The sequence below is a fragment of the Nanorana parkeri genome, unplaced genomic scaffold (assembly GCF_000935625.1).
Source record: "Nanorana parkeri isolate BGI_ZX_2015 unplaced genomic scaffold, ASM93562v1 scaffold215, whole genome shotgun sequence".
NCBI lineage: Eukaryota > Metazoa > Chordata > Amphibia > Anura > Dicroglossidae > Nanorana > Nanorana parkeri.
The window spans coordinates 372,552-388,752 of NW_017306483.1; the positions used below are offsets into that span (position 1 = coordinate 372,552).

The 16,201-nt window shown below is 47.7% G+C and overlaps 1 protein-coding gene across 1 annotated transcript in view; it reads right to left on the reverse strand.

Annotated features, from left to right (window-relative positions):
* The window catches only part of LOC108786545 (desmoplakin-like), a 19,047-nt gene continuing 2,846 nt past the window's right edge, over positions 1–16,201 (reverse strand). The window contains exons 2-10 of the mRNA XM_018555861.1: positions 14,823–14,930; positions 10,502–10,576; positions 10,311–10,415; positions 5,496–5,633; positions 5,229–5,408; positions 4,264–4,476; positions 2,829–3,020; positions 937–1,042; positions 1–191 (exon numbers count right to left, since the gene is read on the reverse strand). Coding sequence (XP_018411363.1) covers positions 950–1,042; positions 2,829–3,020; positions 4,264–4,476; positions 5,229–5,408; positions 5,496–5,633; positions 10,311–10,415; positions 10,502–10,576; positions 14,823–14,888 — 1,062 coding nt within the window. The 5' untranslated portion in view covers positions 14,889–14,930 and the 3' untranslated portion in view covers positions 1–191; positions 937–949. The remainder of the gene's footprint in view (positions 192–936; positions 1,043–2,828; positions 3,021–4,263; positions 4,477–5,228; positions 5,409–5,495; positions 5,634–10,310; positions 10,416–10,501; positions 10,577–14,822; positions 14,931–16,201) is intronic.

The window sequence follows — 16,201 nt, forward strand, 5'->3', positions numbered from 1 at the left end:
TGGGATTTGTAGTATCAGCACAGCTGGAGTGCAGAGGTTGCCCACCCCTGTAATAGCAGATGAGATGAGGCCACAGTACCACTCAGAACCCAACCACGTCTTGGGCAGGCGACGATGAGGATGGCGAGTCGCTCCTTGATCCATATTGGAAACGGGTCATAGCACTGATGAGTCCTCAGCAGAATAGTCCCACCGCCTGCCAGAAAGAACACAGAACACAACAATTACAGACAGAAAGGAAATACGTTTACCAAGTCGGTCAATGTGGCCAATCAGCCGATGAGCATAACCCTTGACCCAAATACAACTGGGTCACCTAACACATGCATGCTGTGGCCGCAGTGCTGGAGGTGATCTGCAGAAGGTATTCAAAGAGAACCGGTCACGGAAGCATTTTACAACAGGATGACAAAGTGCCGATGCTTTGACTCATCTCCGCTGTATAACCCGTGAGTGCCGCTATATCTGCTTTGAATTTCGGAAGAAGGTCAGCAATGGTGGGCTCCATGTTCTTTTCACTGCACACCAGGAGGCTCCGGTGCCATGGGCATACCGACAATGGGGCTAGATTTGAACAATGCCATTCCACAAGCCGATCACAGCTGAATAGCGGATAACAGTATCTAACTGGCATGACCTTCTGGTTTGTGGCGGCTCTGCTCTGCATTGGACTCCATGTAATACACGTTTATTTATAGATTTTTATTTACGCAACACTTTACATATTGTACAGTCACATCCGTTCCTGCCCCGAGGAGCTAACAATCTAAGGTCTGTAGCTTTGACTGGAATACCTGGGGGGACCCCGAGTGCTGCAAGGTAGGAGCGCTAACCACTAAGCTGCTGTGCTGTATTTCAAAGATGCAACAACACACGGGTATGATCGGGGGATTAATATGAAGCTGTACCTAATAAAGTGGCCACTGCATGTAAAGTAGGATCTCTCACCTTACAGAGTGTCTCTCATCCCACAGCTCAGGATCAGCCGCTCCTGAAGTCCCTTGATGGTCTGATCCCTATTGTGAGTATCTAGCAGCATTTTCTAGAAAAGTGATAAAAGAAGAAGATATAGAGAAACTTCCATCCAATTAATTACATTCTACAGAATCTTACCGATGTCTCACTACATCTGCAAATCTTTACATTACTGATAGAACTGCGCACAACACCCGCTCAGCTCCCTTCCTCTATTCTCATTTCAGAGCTGCAGTAAAAAATAGTACAATATCAGTAAGAATATTTGGTAGGGATGCACCTATACCAGGTTTTCCGCTATCCAGTACGAGTACCGATATTTCGGTACTCGCCGATACCAAATACTGTTACTGGCTCTGTCCGGCTTCTTGATTGCCAAGGAAGCCGGCTCCATACTGTTTGGCCGGCTTGATGCCGATTGGGCGGGAAGCTGACATCCCAGCCAATCAGCATGCAGCTGGCTTCCCGGACAATCAGGAACCCGGGAAGCAGCATGGAGCCAGCCAAACAGCATGGAGCCGGCTTCCCGGCCAATCAGGAAGCCGGGCCGTGAGTCATCACCCGCAGCTCAGCTTCCTGATTGACCGCGAAGCCAGCTCCATGTTCCCTCGCGGCACTGCCGGTCAGAGGAAATCTCCCTCTGACAGGAAGTTCCAGTATCAGGGGTAAGTATCGGAGTATTTGGGCGAGTACGAGTACTTGCCCAAATACTGAGTATCAGCACTGATGCTAGTATGGGTATCCGTGCATCCCTAGTATTTGGATTGCATTATATCTGTCACTTTGGTGAAAAACGGAGGCTGTCATCCTGCTAAAAGCGCTGATTGCCTGGCTGTCATTCTGATAGTACTTAGAGCCGGTTTTGGGTCAACAACTCAAAATACTGAAGCCAGTGGATCAGCATGACAGATATGCAGCTAGCATTTTCAGAAGTGGCAGATTAATAAACCCCAAACACCATTTTGAAGACTTAAGGGACCACAACTTGAAAAGGTGTGTGTGTGTGTATATATATATATATATATATATATAACATACATACACACACAGTATATTATAATGTTACAAACAAAGTGGGGACTGTGCATCCCTGGAAAACAAAAATGTTTCACTGTACAAAAATGAAGTTTAGACACCATGGTAACGTTAATTTTCCCTTAAAATAACAGATCCAAAACTAGGTCATTGTATCAAAGGGATTTGTTGACGTGCTTTTTCATTTTTTTTAAATGTAAAAATAAGCTAAAAGTAGATGTAGCACCAAATTATTTTGTTTACATTTTGGATATAGTAGGAAAATGTTGCCTCAGGCAGCATCTCTTTGGGTCACGTGAGAAGACCGCAGACAAGGTGACATGGCTACTGCACAATGTTTGCAGTGTGCCTGCCGGCCTCTTTCCAGCCAGAGAGTCCCAGGTTCCTATAAGTCGGGTGGGGAGATGCGTAACGGCCATACAGGTCTCCCCACCCAGCTCTTAGCAACCCAGGATGCTCAGGCCAGCATCCCACTCAGCTACTAGCAACCAATTACATCACTGTGCTGGACAGCAGCCAGAGCTGGGCAGTGAGATCATGCAGAGACCCCCCCCTTCCTGGGTAGTGTGCACCACCAGCACCTCTCCTGCATCAGGCAGTGGAAAGGCAAGGGACCCCCCTGAATACACCCCCAAGTATACAGCAAACAAATAATAAGAGCAGGTTTTGTCCCTCCAGCTGTTGCACATCAGTCCCAGCATGTCCTAAAAGCACACTAATCTTGTACTAAGCCATGCTGGGACTTGTAGTTGTGAAGCAGCCAAAACCCCCCGGGGTGTCTGACTTAAGCCGGCAGGGCTCGGTGGACTTTGTGTCACCTTGGTGGCCTGGTCCCTCTCTCTGGCCGAGTCATGGAGCTGCAGCAGGTCGGCCTGGGCCTGGCACAGGTCGGAGTTGTGTCGCTGTTTCTGGGTTCTCAGCTCGGCTTCCTTTGCCAGCAGAGACTCTTTCAGCATCTTCTTCTCCTGCGCCGCATCCTGCAGGCGGGTTTTACAGTGCCGCAGCTGTTCCTGGTCCGGGAGGAATGAAAACTTTAGTCAAAGTCTTATTACAGGTCAACATAAAGAAGACATTTGTTCCAAAAGGTTACAATGGCTACAAACAGCCAATTATTACTTCTCAATTTCCTTTTCCTTCCAAAGCAAGATTGACCTTAGAAGCGAAGGTGTAGCCTAGTGCCTGACACCCTCGCAACCTCTGTACTGGCACTGCCATCCCGAGAGTGGGCGCCATTAGCCTTTACCTTTGTAATCCAGAAGCCTCTCCTATGTGCACGCCTCCGATATTAGTTTCGCTTTGCTACTAGGTCTGATTTCCCTGATGCCGGTGCTATGGCTTGCCAAAGTCTAGTTCCTAATGAATAGCACACCCAACTGCAGCTTATTCTAATCTGACCTATACAGTTCTCGGTCACACTGGAATGTCATCCTGGCCAGAGAGCGTTGGCCCCTCGCTCATCACACGGAACGCCGCAGCTGGAACAGGCACAATGCGACCGCTGAACCGTGAGAAATTCTCTCAGAACTCAGCCACTTGTAAAAATCCTTCACAGACTCGCAGCTGCACTGCGCCCGCGGCGATCCCGACACCCAGCGACGCACGCCGGCCTCGCACGAACATTCCTACAGTTTAAAGTGACAATATAACCCAGATGGGTCATGGCAAGATGGCACTGAAGGGATCAAAAAGCCCTCCAATGGAATCGCCGTGATGCTGTCCCTGTTGGGACCCCTAAACCCTACTCCATAGGAGTCATGGTTTCCAGGCACTGCACTGATGATGGCCAAGAAGACAGAAGCAGCTGTATGCAGATTGGAATGAATGGCTCTATATATTATAATATGGCTCTAGATCTGGATCCGATCAGGCAGGCCCTCGCACTACACAGATGTTGGTAGATCTAAAGGAGATTGCACAATCAGATTGTAAAATGCGCGGTGGGTGAGCCGAATAGGGACAAAGGCGCAATAAAAGCCAGACAGAGGTTCCAGCCCCCTCACCGCTCTATCCAAATCTACAAAAATGTTTTGCCCTTTGTGATCCTTTAAGTTGAAACAACAGACAGATGAGCTCAATCCTGATCTTAGAATGTTCCTCATCAGAGCTGTGATGAAAACTACAAATCCCATGAGGTCTCTGCCTCTGGGAGTCATGCCTGCAACTGTCAGCATCTTGCAATCCTCATGGGACCTGTAGTTCCACAACAGCCGGAAGCTGCCTCTGCCTTACAATGTGTTCCATCACAGTACTGACCTGGAGCAGCGTCTGGCACTCGTTCAGAGCGTTCAGTAGATCCTGGATGTCTCGCTGGTGCTGGACGCTCTGCTTCTGGCTGTCGGCGTGGGCCTGGGACAGGAGGCAACCCTTCTCTTGTAGCTGGGCTAGCAGAGGGTTAGGGGCAGACAGACCGGGGAGAGAGCCGCTGAAGTCATCCAGTCCTTGAGACAGCAGGGAGTCCGCCAGGGCCTGCGATGGAGACAAGAGACAAAATGGACGCCATGCCAGGAAACCTGGAGCGATGGAGTGAGGAAGCCGCCATTGCATCTGAAAATACTAGTTACCTGGCTGTCACGCTGATCCAATGACAGGGACACTTTCTATATCATGGACAAGTGTGCAGATGAGAAGTTCTGATTTCACTTCCAACTTTCCTAAAACCAGGTCAGTGCCTCAAAGTTTCGTCAGCAATAGCAGCGTTATAATTCAGTTTAAAGCAGGGGTGGGCAACCCCGGCACTCCAGCTGCGGTGAAACTACAAATCCCATTAGGTATTGCAAGACTGACAGCCACAGGCAGGACTTCCAGCTGCAGAGGCATGAATGGGATTTGTAGTTCCACCACAGCTGTACAGCCGGGGTTCTGCTTTAAACCAAGATCTGTATAGTTCTCATAGCAATCAGATTCTCCTTTATACTGGTATCAGGGATTGAAAGGGAAAAACTGACTTGCTACTATCATCGACTTGCTACAATCACAGGAGCTTACAATCTAATGTCCCCAATGCACTCAAACACACAACCCAGGTCCAAGTCAAATAGAACTAATGCATCTACCTGTATATTTTTGTTGGGGGGGGGGGGGGGGGGGAGAAGCAAAACACCCAAAGAAGAACAGTGCTGACTGACATACACATTCCATCTAGTTAATGCCTCCACTGGGAGTTGAACTCAGGACCTCAGAGCTGTAAGTTGCCCACATGTTGTCATTGATCTGCTCACCTCCACATCTTGATTGCTGCTGCTCAGTGCTCCTTGTACTGCTGTGATCAGGGAGTCCTTCTCCCGCAGAGCGGCCAGGCGCAGGGCGTCCTGAGATGCAGCTGATCGTATGGCAGAGTCCAGGGCCACCTCCAGATGCTGGATGGTGAAGTCCTTTTCCCCCAGGACGTCACGCAGATCCTTGTGGAAGGAGAACAATCATTACTGTAGGCACAGGATGGATGGATTACGCAGGATTTTACTGATTACACTAAACACTGCACTCACCGTGATGGTGTCCTGATTCTCCCGGAGCACCTTTGTCAGCCGCGTTATGTCCTCCTCCCTCGCTCTCATCTCTTCCTGTAAACGTGCGACTTCTGCGTCTCTTTGGCGCTTGCTCTCAGCTAGCTCCTCCCCTTCTTTCTGCAGAGATCGGTGACAACGTCAGGGCAAGAAAATTCAAGATTCACGCCATCAACAGCTTAATATCAGATTGTGCCACATTACTAAATATAAAACGAAAGTCCATGTCTTTGCCTGAGGAAGGGGATCCTGCGAGACCCCGAAATGTTGCATCCGTGTGACATGCTGCACACAGGTCAATAAATAGACGTATTTGAATTGCATTTGGAGTGCCGGTGTCACGGTTTCTACATTACTAAATATGACATATAAAACACCATAGACATATAGGACTTTTATGCGGCACCCTGTTTAAGTACCCAGCTCAGTTTTATGGTTTATAGGCTGGAAAATTGAATGAATATATTTAGCACCTCCGGGCCGCAGCTGTCAGAGTGCCTCCCTCTATGCAAGATGCAGTGACAGCATGCACTGGGCGGTTTGTTTGTTAACAAACCCATGTGACCACCATGTCATAGCTATGTAGGTGATCACATGCCGATTGGTTCCCGATTGCTAAAGGAGACCCGGAGCTGTCACATGACAGCAGGATCTAAAAACTATTATTATTATTATTACATAGTATTTATATAGCGCCAACAGTTTGCGCAGCGCTTTACAATATAAGGAAGACATTACAATACAATTCAAGACAAGATGGTTAGGAGGGCCATGCTTGCCCCTGGAGGCTTACAATCTAAAAGGGGAAGTGATACATGAGGAGGTAGCTGTGTGGGGATGAATTGTTTGAAAATGTGATGGTTCAGTGTTTAGTTTGAGGTGGGATAGGCTTCTCTAAAGAGATGAGTCTTAAGAGAACGCCTAAAGACAGTCAAGGTGGGAGATAGATGGACAGGTTGGGGTAAAGAGTTCCAGAGGATGGGAGAGACTCTAGAGAAGTCCCAGGCGCGAGCATGGGAGGAGTTGACGAGGGAGCGGGAAAGCAGGAGGTCTTGGGAGGAGCGGAGGGGACGGTTAGGGTGATATTTTGAGACAAGGTTTGAGATATATACGGGGGGAAGAGGTTGGATGGCTTTATAAAAACTATGACTGTGCACAGGTGTACATTCCTAGTTCTCTCCTGGAAAATGAAAGAGGAACTCCAGCTTTTAAAAAAAATAATCCATGCAATGGAGCTACCCCCGCAATGTAAGGGTTAACTGCTCGTTTTGGTATGGGGCCAAAATATAGAAGCTATGCTCCCCTGGCCCTGCTCCAGTCAATGCTCACATCTCTCCCCCACTATGGCTATGGCAATAGAATGTCCCTTGGCATCCTCACGTCAATTGCAAGTGAATGGACTTGCATTAGACGTGATGGCGTCACCGGGGCTTAGACCGCCGGAGCCAAGGGGAGAAGAAAATACCGGGGCCAGCATAGCAGCCAGGCAGGATCAAGGATCAGGCGAGTAGATCTACTTTAATCCAGCCCCGAATGAGCAGTTAACCATTGCAGTGCAGGGTAGCCCCACTCCAAGGGTTAGTTGTGTTCATTTCTGAAGTTCCTCTTTAACATTTTCGCCCTGAAAGGCTTGAGAACATGAACAGCCGGACTGCAGATGCCATTTGGACAAGCTGATAAATTGATCTTGGAAAATTGTGTTCCACCCAGAACAAGCAAGCCTAACTTTCCAGAAGGCAAACATTAATCCAGGGGCAGGCAACCTGCGCACTCCAGCTGTGGTAGAACTACAAGTACCATGAGGCATTGCAAGACAGACCGCCACAGGGATCATGCATGACTCACAGAGCAAGATGGGATTTGTAGTTTTATCACAGCTGGAGTGCCAAGGTCGTCTACCCTTGCATTAGGGTAACATAGCAAATGAGCAGCTATAAACAAGGGGTTAAAGATCACACTGACAATTACATTTGAGCTCTGCAGCAGGCAGAACGAGCCAATAAAGCACATCGGTTCTACACTGAAGGTAATAATTAAGTAGCATGGTTAGTAAAAGAGACATAGCTTGCATGGAAGGGCATAGTGCATCACGTGCCTAGGGTGCAATTATCTCTATATATGACCCTGATCTGTACATATGGCCCCATCAGCAATCAGCAGAAATATGGAATCTGCCACAGCCGACCTATTCTTAAAAGGAACAAGCTCTCAAGTCGTCATCCTTATCAGCTCTTCAGTACCTAGTAAGTTGGTGGCTTGGAACAAGCTTGGAGCCAATGTCGGACCGGGAACGTGCTCGTTCCAGGTCAGTGATTCAGCCCTGCAGCTGAAACCTTTAAAGAATCAGTCAGCAATGGCAGCACCCACAGTCTGAGTCATTGCGATGGATAACCAGTGATGACCAGAGATGCCCACAGTGACCAGAATACAGGGATCACAGCATACAAAATGATTGCTGTATGTACACTATATTGTCAAAAGTATTGGGACACCCCTCCAAATCATTGGATTCAGGTGTTCTGTGAAATTTCCTTGCTACTAAATATTCAGCGGTCACCTGTTAGTGGAAGCAACTGGGAACAACAGCAACTCAGCCACGAAGTGGCAGGCCACGTAAAATGACAGAGCGGGGTCAGCGCATGCTGAAGCGCACAGTGTACAGAAGTTGCCAACTGTCTACAAAGTTAATAGCTACAAACTTCGTGTGACCTTCATATTGGCACAACAACAGTGCGTAGAGAGCTTCATGGAATGGGTTTCCATGGCCGAGCAGCTGCATCCAAGCCTTACATCACCAAGTGCAATGCAAAGCGTCGGATGCCGTGGTGTAAAGCACGCCGCCACTGGACTCTAGAGAAGCGGAGACGTGTTCTCTGGAGTGACCAATCACGCTTCTCTGTCTGGCAATCCGATGGACGTGTCTGGGTTTGGCGGTTGTCAGGAGAACGGTACTTGCCTGACTGCATTGCGCCAAGTGTAAAGTTTGGTGGAGGGGGGATTATGGGGTGGGGTTGTTTCTCAGGGGTTGGGCTTGGCCCCTTAGTTCCAGTGAAGGGAACTCTTAGGGCTTCAGCACACCAAGACATTTTGGACAATTTCATGCTCCCAACTTTGTGGGAGGAGTTGGGGGTGGCCCCTCCCTGTTCCAACATGATTGCGCACCAGTGCACAAAGCAAGGTCCATAAAGACATGGATGGGGGAGTTTGGGGTGGAGGAACGTGACTGGCCTGCACAGAGTCCTGACCTCACCCCGATAGAACACTTTTGAAATGAATTAGAGCGGAGACTGCGAGCCCGGCCTTCTCCCCCAACATCAGTACCTGACCTCACAAATGGTCCAACATTCCCATAGACACACTCCTAAACCTTGTGGACGCCTTCCCAGAAGAGTTGAAGCTGTTATAGCGGCAAAGGGCGGAGCCAACCCAATACTGAACCCTACGGACTAAGACTGGGATGCCATTAAAGTTAATGTTTGTGTAAAGGCCGGCGTCCCAACACTTTTGGCAATATAGTGTATAAGTGATTGCACCCACCCTCCGGTCATTAGTTATGTGTATAGGACTCCGGCCAGATGTCAAATTGTAATTATTTAATAATATAGTGCTCGGATTTAGGTAGATTGGTTTAAGTAGGTTTCAGTTTGAAATGTGACCAAAGAAATCCATGATGCTTCTGATGGAGCACGTGGGGCATCCTGGTACATTGATGCCACATGTTCTTGGTGACTTATTGGGGGTTTATTAATAATGCAAAAATAACTGACCCTATGTACAGATGACAGGTGCACTTTAAAGATGAACCTATACTACTGTATTCCTTTAAATTACATACAGCCAGCATAAGTACCCTAATCTGTCTTGGTATCACCTTCCCTTCATCCTTGCTGGTACAGGGAGGGGCAGCACTAGGAGCTAGGCATGAGCTCCAGTTCAGACCAAACCCGGTCGGAACTCCTTCCGCTGCCACCCTATCAGCTGTGGTCAGGGAATTCCCCGCCTGCAGCTGCACATAAGCAAATGGGCGGGATGCGGGAATGCCTTATGTGGCTACATGGCCATATAAGGTAAATGATGTCAGCATAAGAATTCTACCCCTTTGTTTATGGTCAGCTGCAGGGCAGGGAATGAACCGGGCCGAAGCCAATTGGGCAGGGTGCCCATGGAACTTCCTTGTTTGGAGGAGCTTAGGTTTGGTCTGAACCCGACCTCATTCCCACTAGAAGCCAATCAGACTTTGCTGCATGAACATGTGCTGGCTGGAGGAGAGAGCAGAGTTGATGCTCCTTCATTATCCAATCAGCAGGCTGGGGGGGGGGGGGGAGCAGTTGACTGAACTGTATTCCTTGCTGTTATCAGAGAATGTGGTGTCACCCTCCTGGTTGTGCAGTCTTGTGCAGCTTATATACTGTATGTGTATTTAAACTGGCCGTTTGCCTGGAGTTCAAGAGACCAACTCAAAAAAAATTGCAGAAAAATCAGGTCTGTTACATGCTTATGCGTTTTAACTTTCAATAAATGTATTTTTATCACTTGAAATGTATCTGTGAGCTTATTAGAAATGTTACCTAGTCAATTCCCCAGCACAGCCCCCTCCCTCTTTGCACATCATATGCCTCTCCTGGGAGAGTAATTACAGTCTGTGCAGGCCCAGCTACACACCCCTCCCCTTAACTCCCAACATAACCTTTTATATAGCAGGTGGAGGAGGAGCGATGTGAAATGCTATGGAGCACAAAAGCAAACTATATCACGAATGCAGTCACATGATGTCACCATGATGCCACTGAGGGTCACCTTTATCTGCTCCTCCCTCGCTTTCAACTTCTCCACGAAATCTGTGATGAGATCCCCGTCTGAATCCGAGGCCAGCGGCAGTGTCAACATCAAGGTCAGACAGTCCTGAAAGCGAAGACATTACTGAGATTATTAAATGTTATTTCCTTAAGACACTTCCCAAAGCCCCTTAGGCCACCATGTGTACCCACCTCCAGGAGTTCTTCCTTAAATTTCAGAGTCCTGATGAGCTCCCGTACCAGTTCCTGCTGTTCTGAGGCGTAGTCCTAAAAGGCCAACAAATATGACATAACTTAATAAAACTGAAAATGAAGTGAATGATAGAAAAGGCTAAAGAAAGAAAGGTTGGTATGGATGAAAATGGCATCCCAAGAGCGTGTACCCTTAAAATCAAGCCCACAAAAGGCACCATTTCAATCTCTCAAGTCCCCCCTTTCCCTTATAAGCACCCCTGAACCCATAAAATAATCTTCATACTTGCCTCCAATGAAGTCACAGGTCCTCTTCACCCTCTTCTTGCTCCGGCGGTGGGCATATACTAAATGCAATAGGGGGGGGGGTGACACCAGGTAATGACGTGGCACTGCTCTCTGTATCACACCCTATGAATCTAGGACAGGGGACGGGCCCTTGACACCCTGGGCTTACTTTAAAATAGATGAAGTGACTTTTCTAAGAGCTGATGCGGTATCCATATTTGTTTTAGTTTCCGTCTGGAACTGGGCCACCACAGTTTGACATCTCTCCCAGGTCATGCACGTTGACCTTTGTATAAGAACTCCAGCTCTTCCAGGTCATGCACATGGGCCTTTGTATAAGAACTCCTGCTCTTCCAGGTCATACACATGGGCCTTTGTATAAGAACTCCTGCTTTTCCAGGTCATACACATGGGCCTTTGTATAAGAACCGCAGCTCTTCCAGGTCATACACATGGGCCTTTGTATAAGAAGTCTTGAAAGACTTGTAAAATAAAGAAGTGTTCTGCCTGATCACAGGCTGCCACATATGCACCGCTTTGCCCAGAACCACGATGTCCCCATATCAAAAGGTTCTTTACTGCTGTCTGGTCTGTCTTTTGAAGGTGGGGCAATGTTATGGTGGACCGCTGTTGGTCCCATTGCCTCACGCAGCACCATAATGGCCATCCACTCAGAAGTTATATTTTATTTATAGGTAGGGTACGGTGGGCTGAGTCACTCCCTGACTTCTTATAGGTCTTACATACTCCATCAATGACACCTCACCGCCATAATTCTGGATTCTGCCCACCTGGGAGATATGTGTGTTTCCGGCCACCTTTGCGTGTTCCAGCTCCCCCTGTTACATTCTCCATAATATAAAATAAAGTGTCCAGCAGGGATGGCGGGAGCTCCTCATAATGGGCCTAGTAGGTGTGCTGACCCCGGAGCTTAGCACAGAGATCTCACTAACAGAGTACCGCAGAGATAAAAGACTGAACCTACAAATCACAGGCTGGGCTGACTATGTCTACTCAGATAGCCCAAGACGAGCTCTGTTATCTTCCATGCTACTATGTCATAGCAGACAACGGTCATATGTAAAATGACTGATCAGTTTGACATTTTCTGGTAAGGGATTACTCAGCTCTATTATATAAAATGTCTACAATCCTGTGGTAATGGGCGGCACACCAACCTGTAAACCTAACAGCCGGTGACACTACCAATTAAATGTGAGGAGCAAAATGTGATGTAGTAATAAACCTACTGTAATTGTAGGTGCTGCACTTGGTTCTTTGTAGGAGGTGACGTTGCTTCATAATGGGATGAAACAGGAGTTGCAAGATTTTGGTGAGCTCCGGCCTTCTTTGACATCATAAGGATTTCCTTTCATCATCCAACCTCTGAAACCTGCTCATGCGTTTGGCTTTCCATGGGCCCTGTGCTTCTGGGTGGTGGAGATTATCCCATAGCTAAGGGCAGGGCTGTACTCATAATGAGGCGGCCGCAGGCAGTTGCTTCAGGCGGCATCTCCTTGGGTTACGTGGGGAAACTGGGGGCGGCCATGGTGTTTAGGCCAGAGCGTCCCAGGTTGCTAAGACCTCTTAGCAGCATGTGACACTCTGGCTGGTGTCAGCTCGGCGGGACACCGGACAGAGGTACCATTATGCGTGCCCCCCCGGACCTGCACCGCCAGCACCCGCACTGCCAGCTCCCACACCACCCCCAACGCCCCCTTCCCAGCCGGGCCTACGCCACCAGCACATTTACAACGCCAAACTCCCTCTGGACCTACACCGACTCAGGCGTTGAGAATTGTGGAGACAACCCTGGTCAGGGGGGTCACAATGACAGCCAGGTGGTTGGCATTTGCAGAATGTGTAATCAGCCATGGCAGGCTCTCAGGAAAGAACCCCTTTATAGATCAACTTTGGGCAAACTGCTATATACACAGATGAAATACATAAAGGAGGACTGTTTTTACCTGCCAAAGGATTAGTAGCAGCAGCATTTCCCTATACACATACTACACAGCAATAAAGTATTAAAATGAACTAGGGTCAGACAAATCCAGCACGTTATTCATCTGAGTTGCCACACTCAATATGGCCACAAGCGGCGGCCATATTGAGTGGGGCAACTCACATTAATAACGTGCTGGATTAGTCTGACCCTAGTTTATTGCTGTGTAGTATGTGTATAGGGAAATGCCGCACGTGCAGTACAACCTTCTCGGCCAAACCTCTTACTACTAACTAAACTGGAAGTCAGGTCGTTGGAGATCTCGGCGAGTTGGAACTTTCGTTAGAACACCGGCACAAGGAAACAGCCGCACAGTCATCGGATTCTGCTCTCAGTATAGACCAGGGGTAGGCAACTTTGACCTTCCAGCTGTCTTAACTACAAATCCCAAAATGCCATTGCGTCTGGGAGTCATGCCTGTAATGGTCAGTCTTGCAATGCCTCATGGGACTTGTAGTTCCACAAGAGCTGGAGGGCCAATTTGCCCACCCCTGATATATAAAGTGTTTTTCTGGCTATGTCCACTAAATTGTCAAATTATACACACACACACACACACACACACAATTCTTGCATCATTCCATAAAGAAGCGTGGACACCAGGAATGCACATGATATTATTAGTTGTCATGTGATCTATAAACACATCCGTGTCCCAAGCGGAACGCCCATCCACTAATATAGAACACATCTTTCAGGTATGTCACCTTCTATTACATCACACCTGTACGGGTGAGGAGTCACGGTGTGTGACCATTGCTGGACTACGGCAGTAAAAGGAAGGTCACCGTGTTAATGATGAGACAATCGTTATATAGAGTCAAATATTCAGAAAACGCAGACCAGCGTGCAGCACATAATATGTGACACAGATGGAGGTCACGAAACAAGACTTCACCGAGCCTCCTCCCTGGTCACTCCATACACCTCCTCCCATGGACATTTGCCTTTTAATAGCCAATGTAACATACAGGGCAATTTTTATCTACGATTACAATGCAGTGCTGGTGACTCTTTTACAGCTGACCATACACATTGTTATCTAATGTATAATCTCCTTTAGCTCCACATCTAGGAAAGAGTAGGAAGAACATAGAACGTAACCTGATTGGATTGTTTAGGCGGATCATTATTTATTTATTACAGGTATTTATATGGTGCTGCCAATTTACGCAGCGCTGTACAAACTGCACATTCACATCAGTCCCTGCCCTCAAGGAACTTATCATCTTTGATCCCGGTCTCACATTCATCGTACACACACTAGGGCCAATTAACCGACCAGCATGTCGAGGAAACCCAACAAGCTCAAGGAGAACATGCAAACTCCATGCAAATAGTGCCCTGGCCGGGATTTGAACCATGGCCCCCATTGCTGCAAGGTAGAAGTGCTAACTACTAAGCCACTGTGCTTCCCAGACCATCACACTGTGCAGTTTAATAAAGAGCAGAGACTGTACAGAGATTATACAATCAAGTCATAAGATGTCTGGCCAAGTTGAGGCTTGCTGCTGTTCAAGTGCTGAGCCATAAATGCCCATCAGACACAAATGCAGAATTCTGAAGTGAGCCGCCAATGGTTGTGTCAGGAATGGGTAACATTGCAGCAGATGAGAAGCACAGGGTTGTCTATGCCCTCAAGGTACTCAAGAAGAACCACGGATAGATCCCTTCTGCCACCACTGTACTCCCTATAATGAGGCATCATGGGACGATTGCCTCAAGCGGCATCTCATTGGGTCACGGGGAGAGAGGGGTGTGGTGGGTGGCTTGTAGAGCCAAGTGGGACATTCTGGCTGGTGTCCCGCAGAGCTCCAGTCAACCAGTGAGCCGGACAGAGCCTTACCCCATGACATTCCCCTACCCATCTTCCCCCCGTTAACATGCACCACCACCACAGCAGCCCCTCAACCCCGCAAAGTTCATCACCATCAACAGATCACAAATCAAAAAAGGAAAACCAGATTTTTTTGCAAAAATCAATAGCAATATCACTATAGTAGACTATTTGGAGTAACATGGCATTACCTGGTGACTTGAAAGTGTTCCACCATTTTGAGCAGCCTTTAGCTGGGTCTGTAGCCAATTTAACATGCCCTGGATACGATGGAAACGGGAGACTTGAGTTCTACACACCTGAAAGAAAGATTCCGGAGTCAGTCCACCCAAAGCTCACATTTCCATTACAGAGCTGTATCACCCACTGGTCATGTGTCTTTTTAGCAGTACGTTGTAGGCCTACACTGCTCCAAAAGCTTTTTATGGGCAAGGTTTTGGCCTACATTACTCCTTGAGATCTTTACTGACAAGATTTTGGCCTACACTACTCCATGGGATTGTTATGGGCACGTTTTTGGCCTACAGTACATGGCTCCAAGAGATTTTGATGGGCAAGTTTTAGACCTACGCTGCTCTGTCAGCTTTTTACTAGCAAGTTTTAGGCCTACACAGCTCCATAAGCCTCTCTTTTACAGGAGTTTGGTCTACACCTCAATGTGAGGTTTGCAATGTGGACACCAGTAGCCATCGTGCAGCATAAAGCCCTCCCACATCCACATGTGTTGCTGATATCAAATCTTTACGGGGCCATGAGAACTGTCCTCATGCAGTCTATGTCAACAAAAGTTGACTTCACTCAGAAAAGGCAAAGTATGGACAAATAGGCGGTATGGACTGTCATGTCCTATTTTGTACAGACATCCTGGAAAGTTCAGTTGGAGGTCCCGATAATTATCTGGCAACACGTCACGTTTTAGGAAAAATAAAAGACAATCACATGATGTAAGTAAAATAACAGAAACTCCAATGACACAGTTTCCAGGGACGAAGCTCATCCACAGCACATCCATCAAGCATGCCTCTATGTGCTGAGTTTTATTATTTGCTAAAGCCATTCTTAAGGATTAAGCAAATCCCAGAAGTGTTGTTTAACACACACCCGTAATCTTCTCATGGCACACGGAGGATCCTCGGAGAGCAGAGCCAGCAGTGCATAAACCAGGCGGCCCCCCCATCAGCTCAGATAATATCTCAGGGTCTTACAGAGCACCGGGGGGGACGGGGGGGCATCAGTGATGGAGCACAAAACATAAAAGAGAAAATCAGACTGCACTATGCCAGACTAGTAATGTAGAACAACCAACATAAAATGGATGTAACATTATTATATTGTATTATTTACAGGGTACAACCACGGGACAAAAAAATAATGAATACAGATGGAGATGAGCAGCTGCTGCCAATAGGAACCTTCTCTCCTATTCCTAGAAAGGAAACTAAAAAATGGCTGCTATGGACAATGATACAATTATGGCTTTTTTGTTTTTAAGTTCTGCCCCTCAGATAAGGAGTTCAGTGACCCGTGCGCTCATTCACAAACCTCCCCCCCCCCCACCCATCGTTGATAC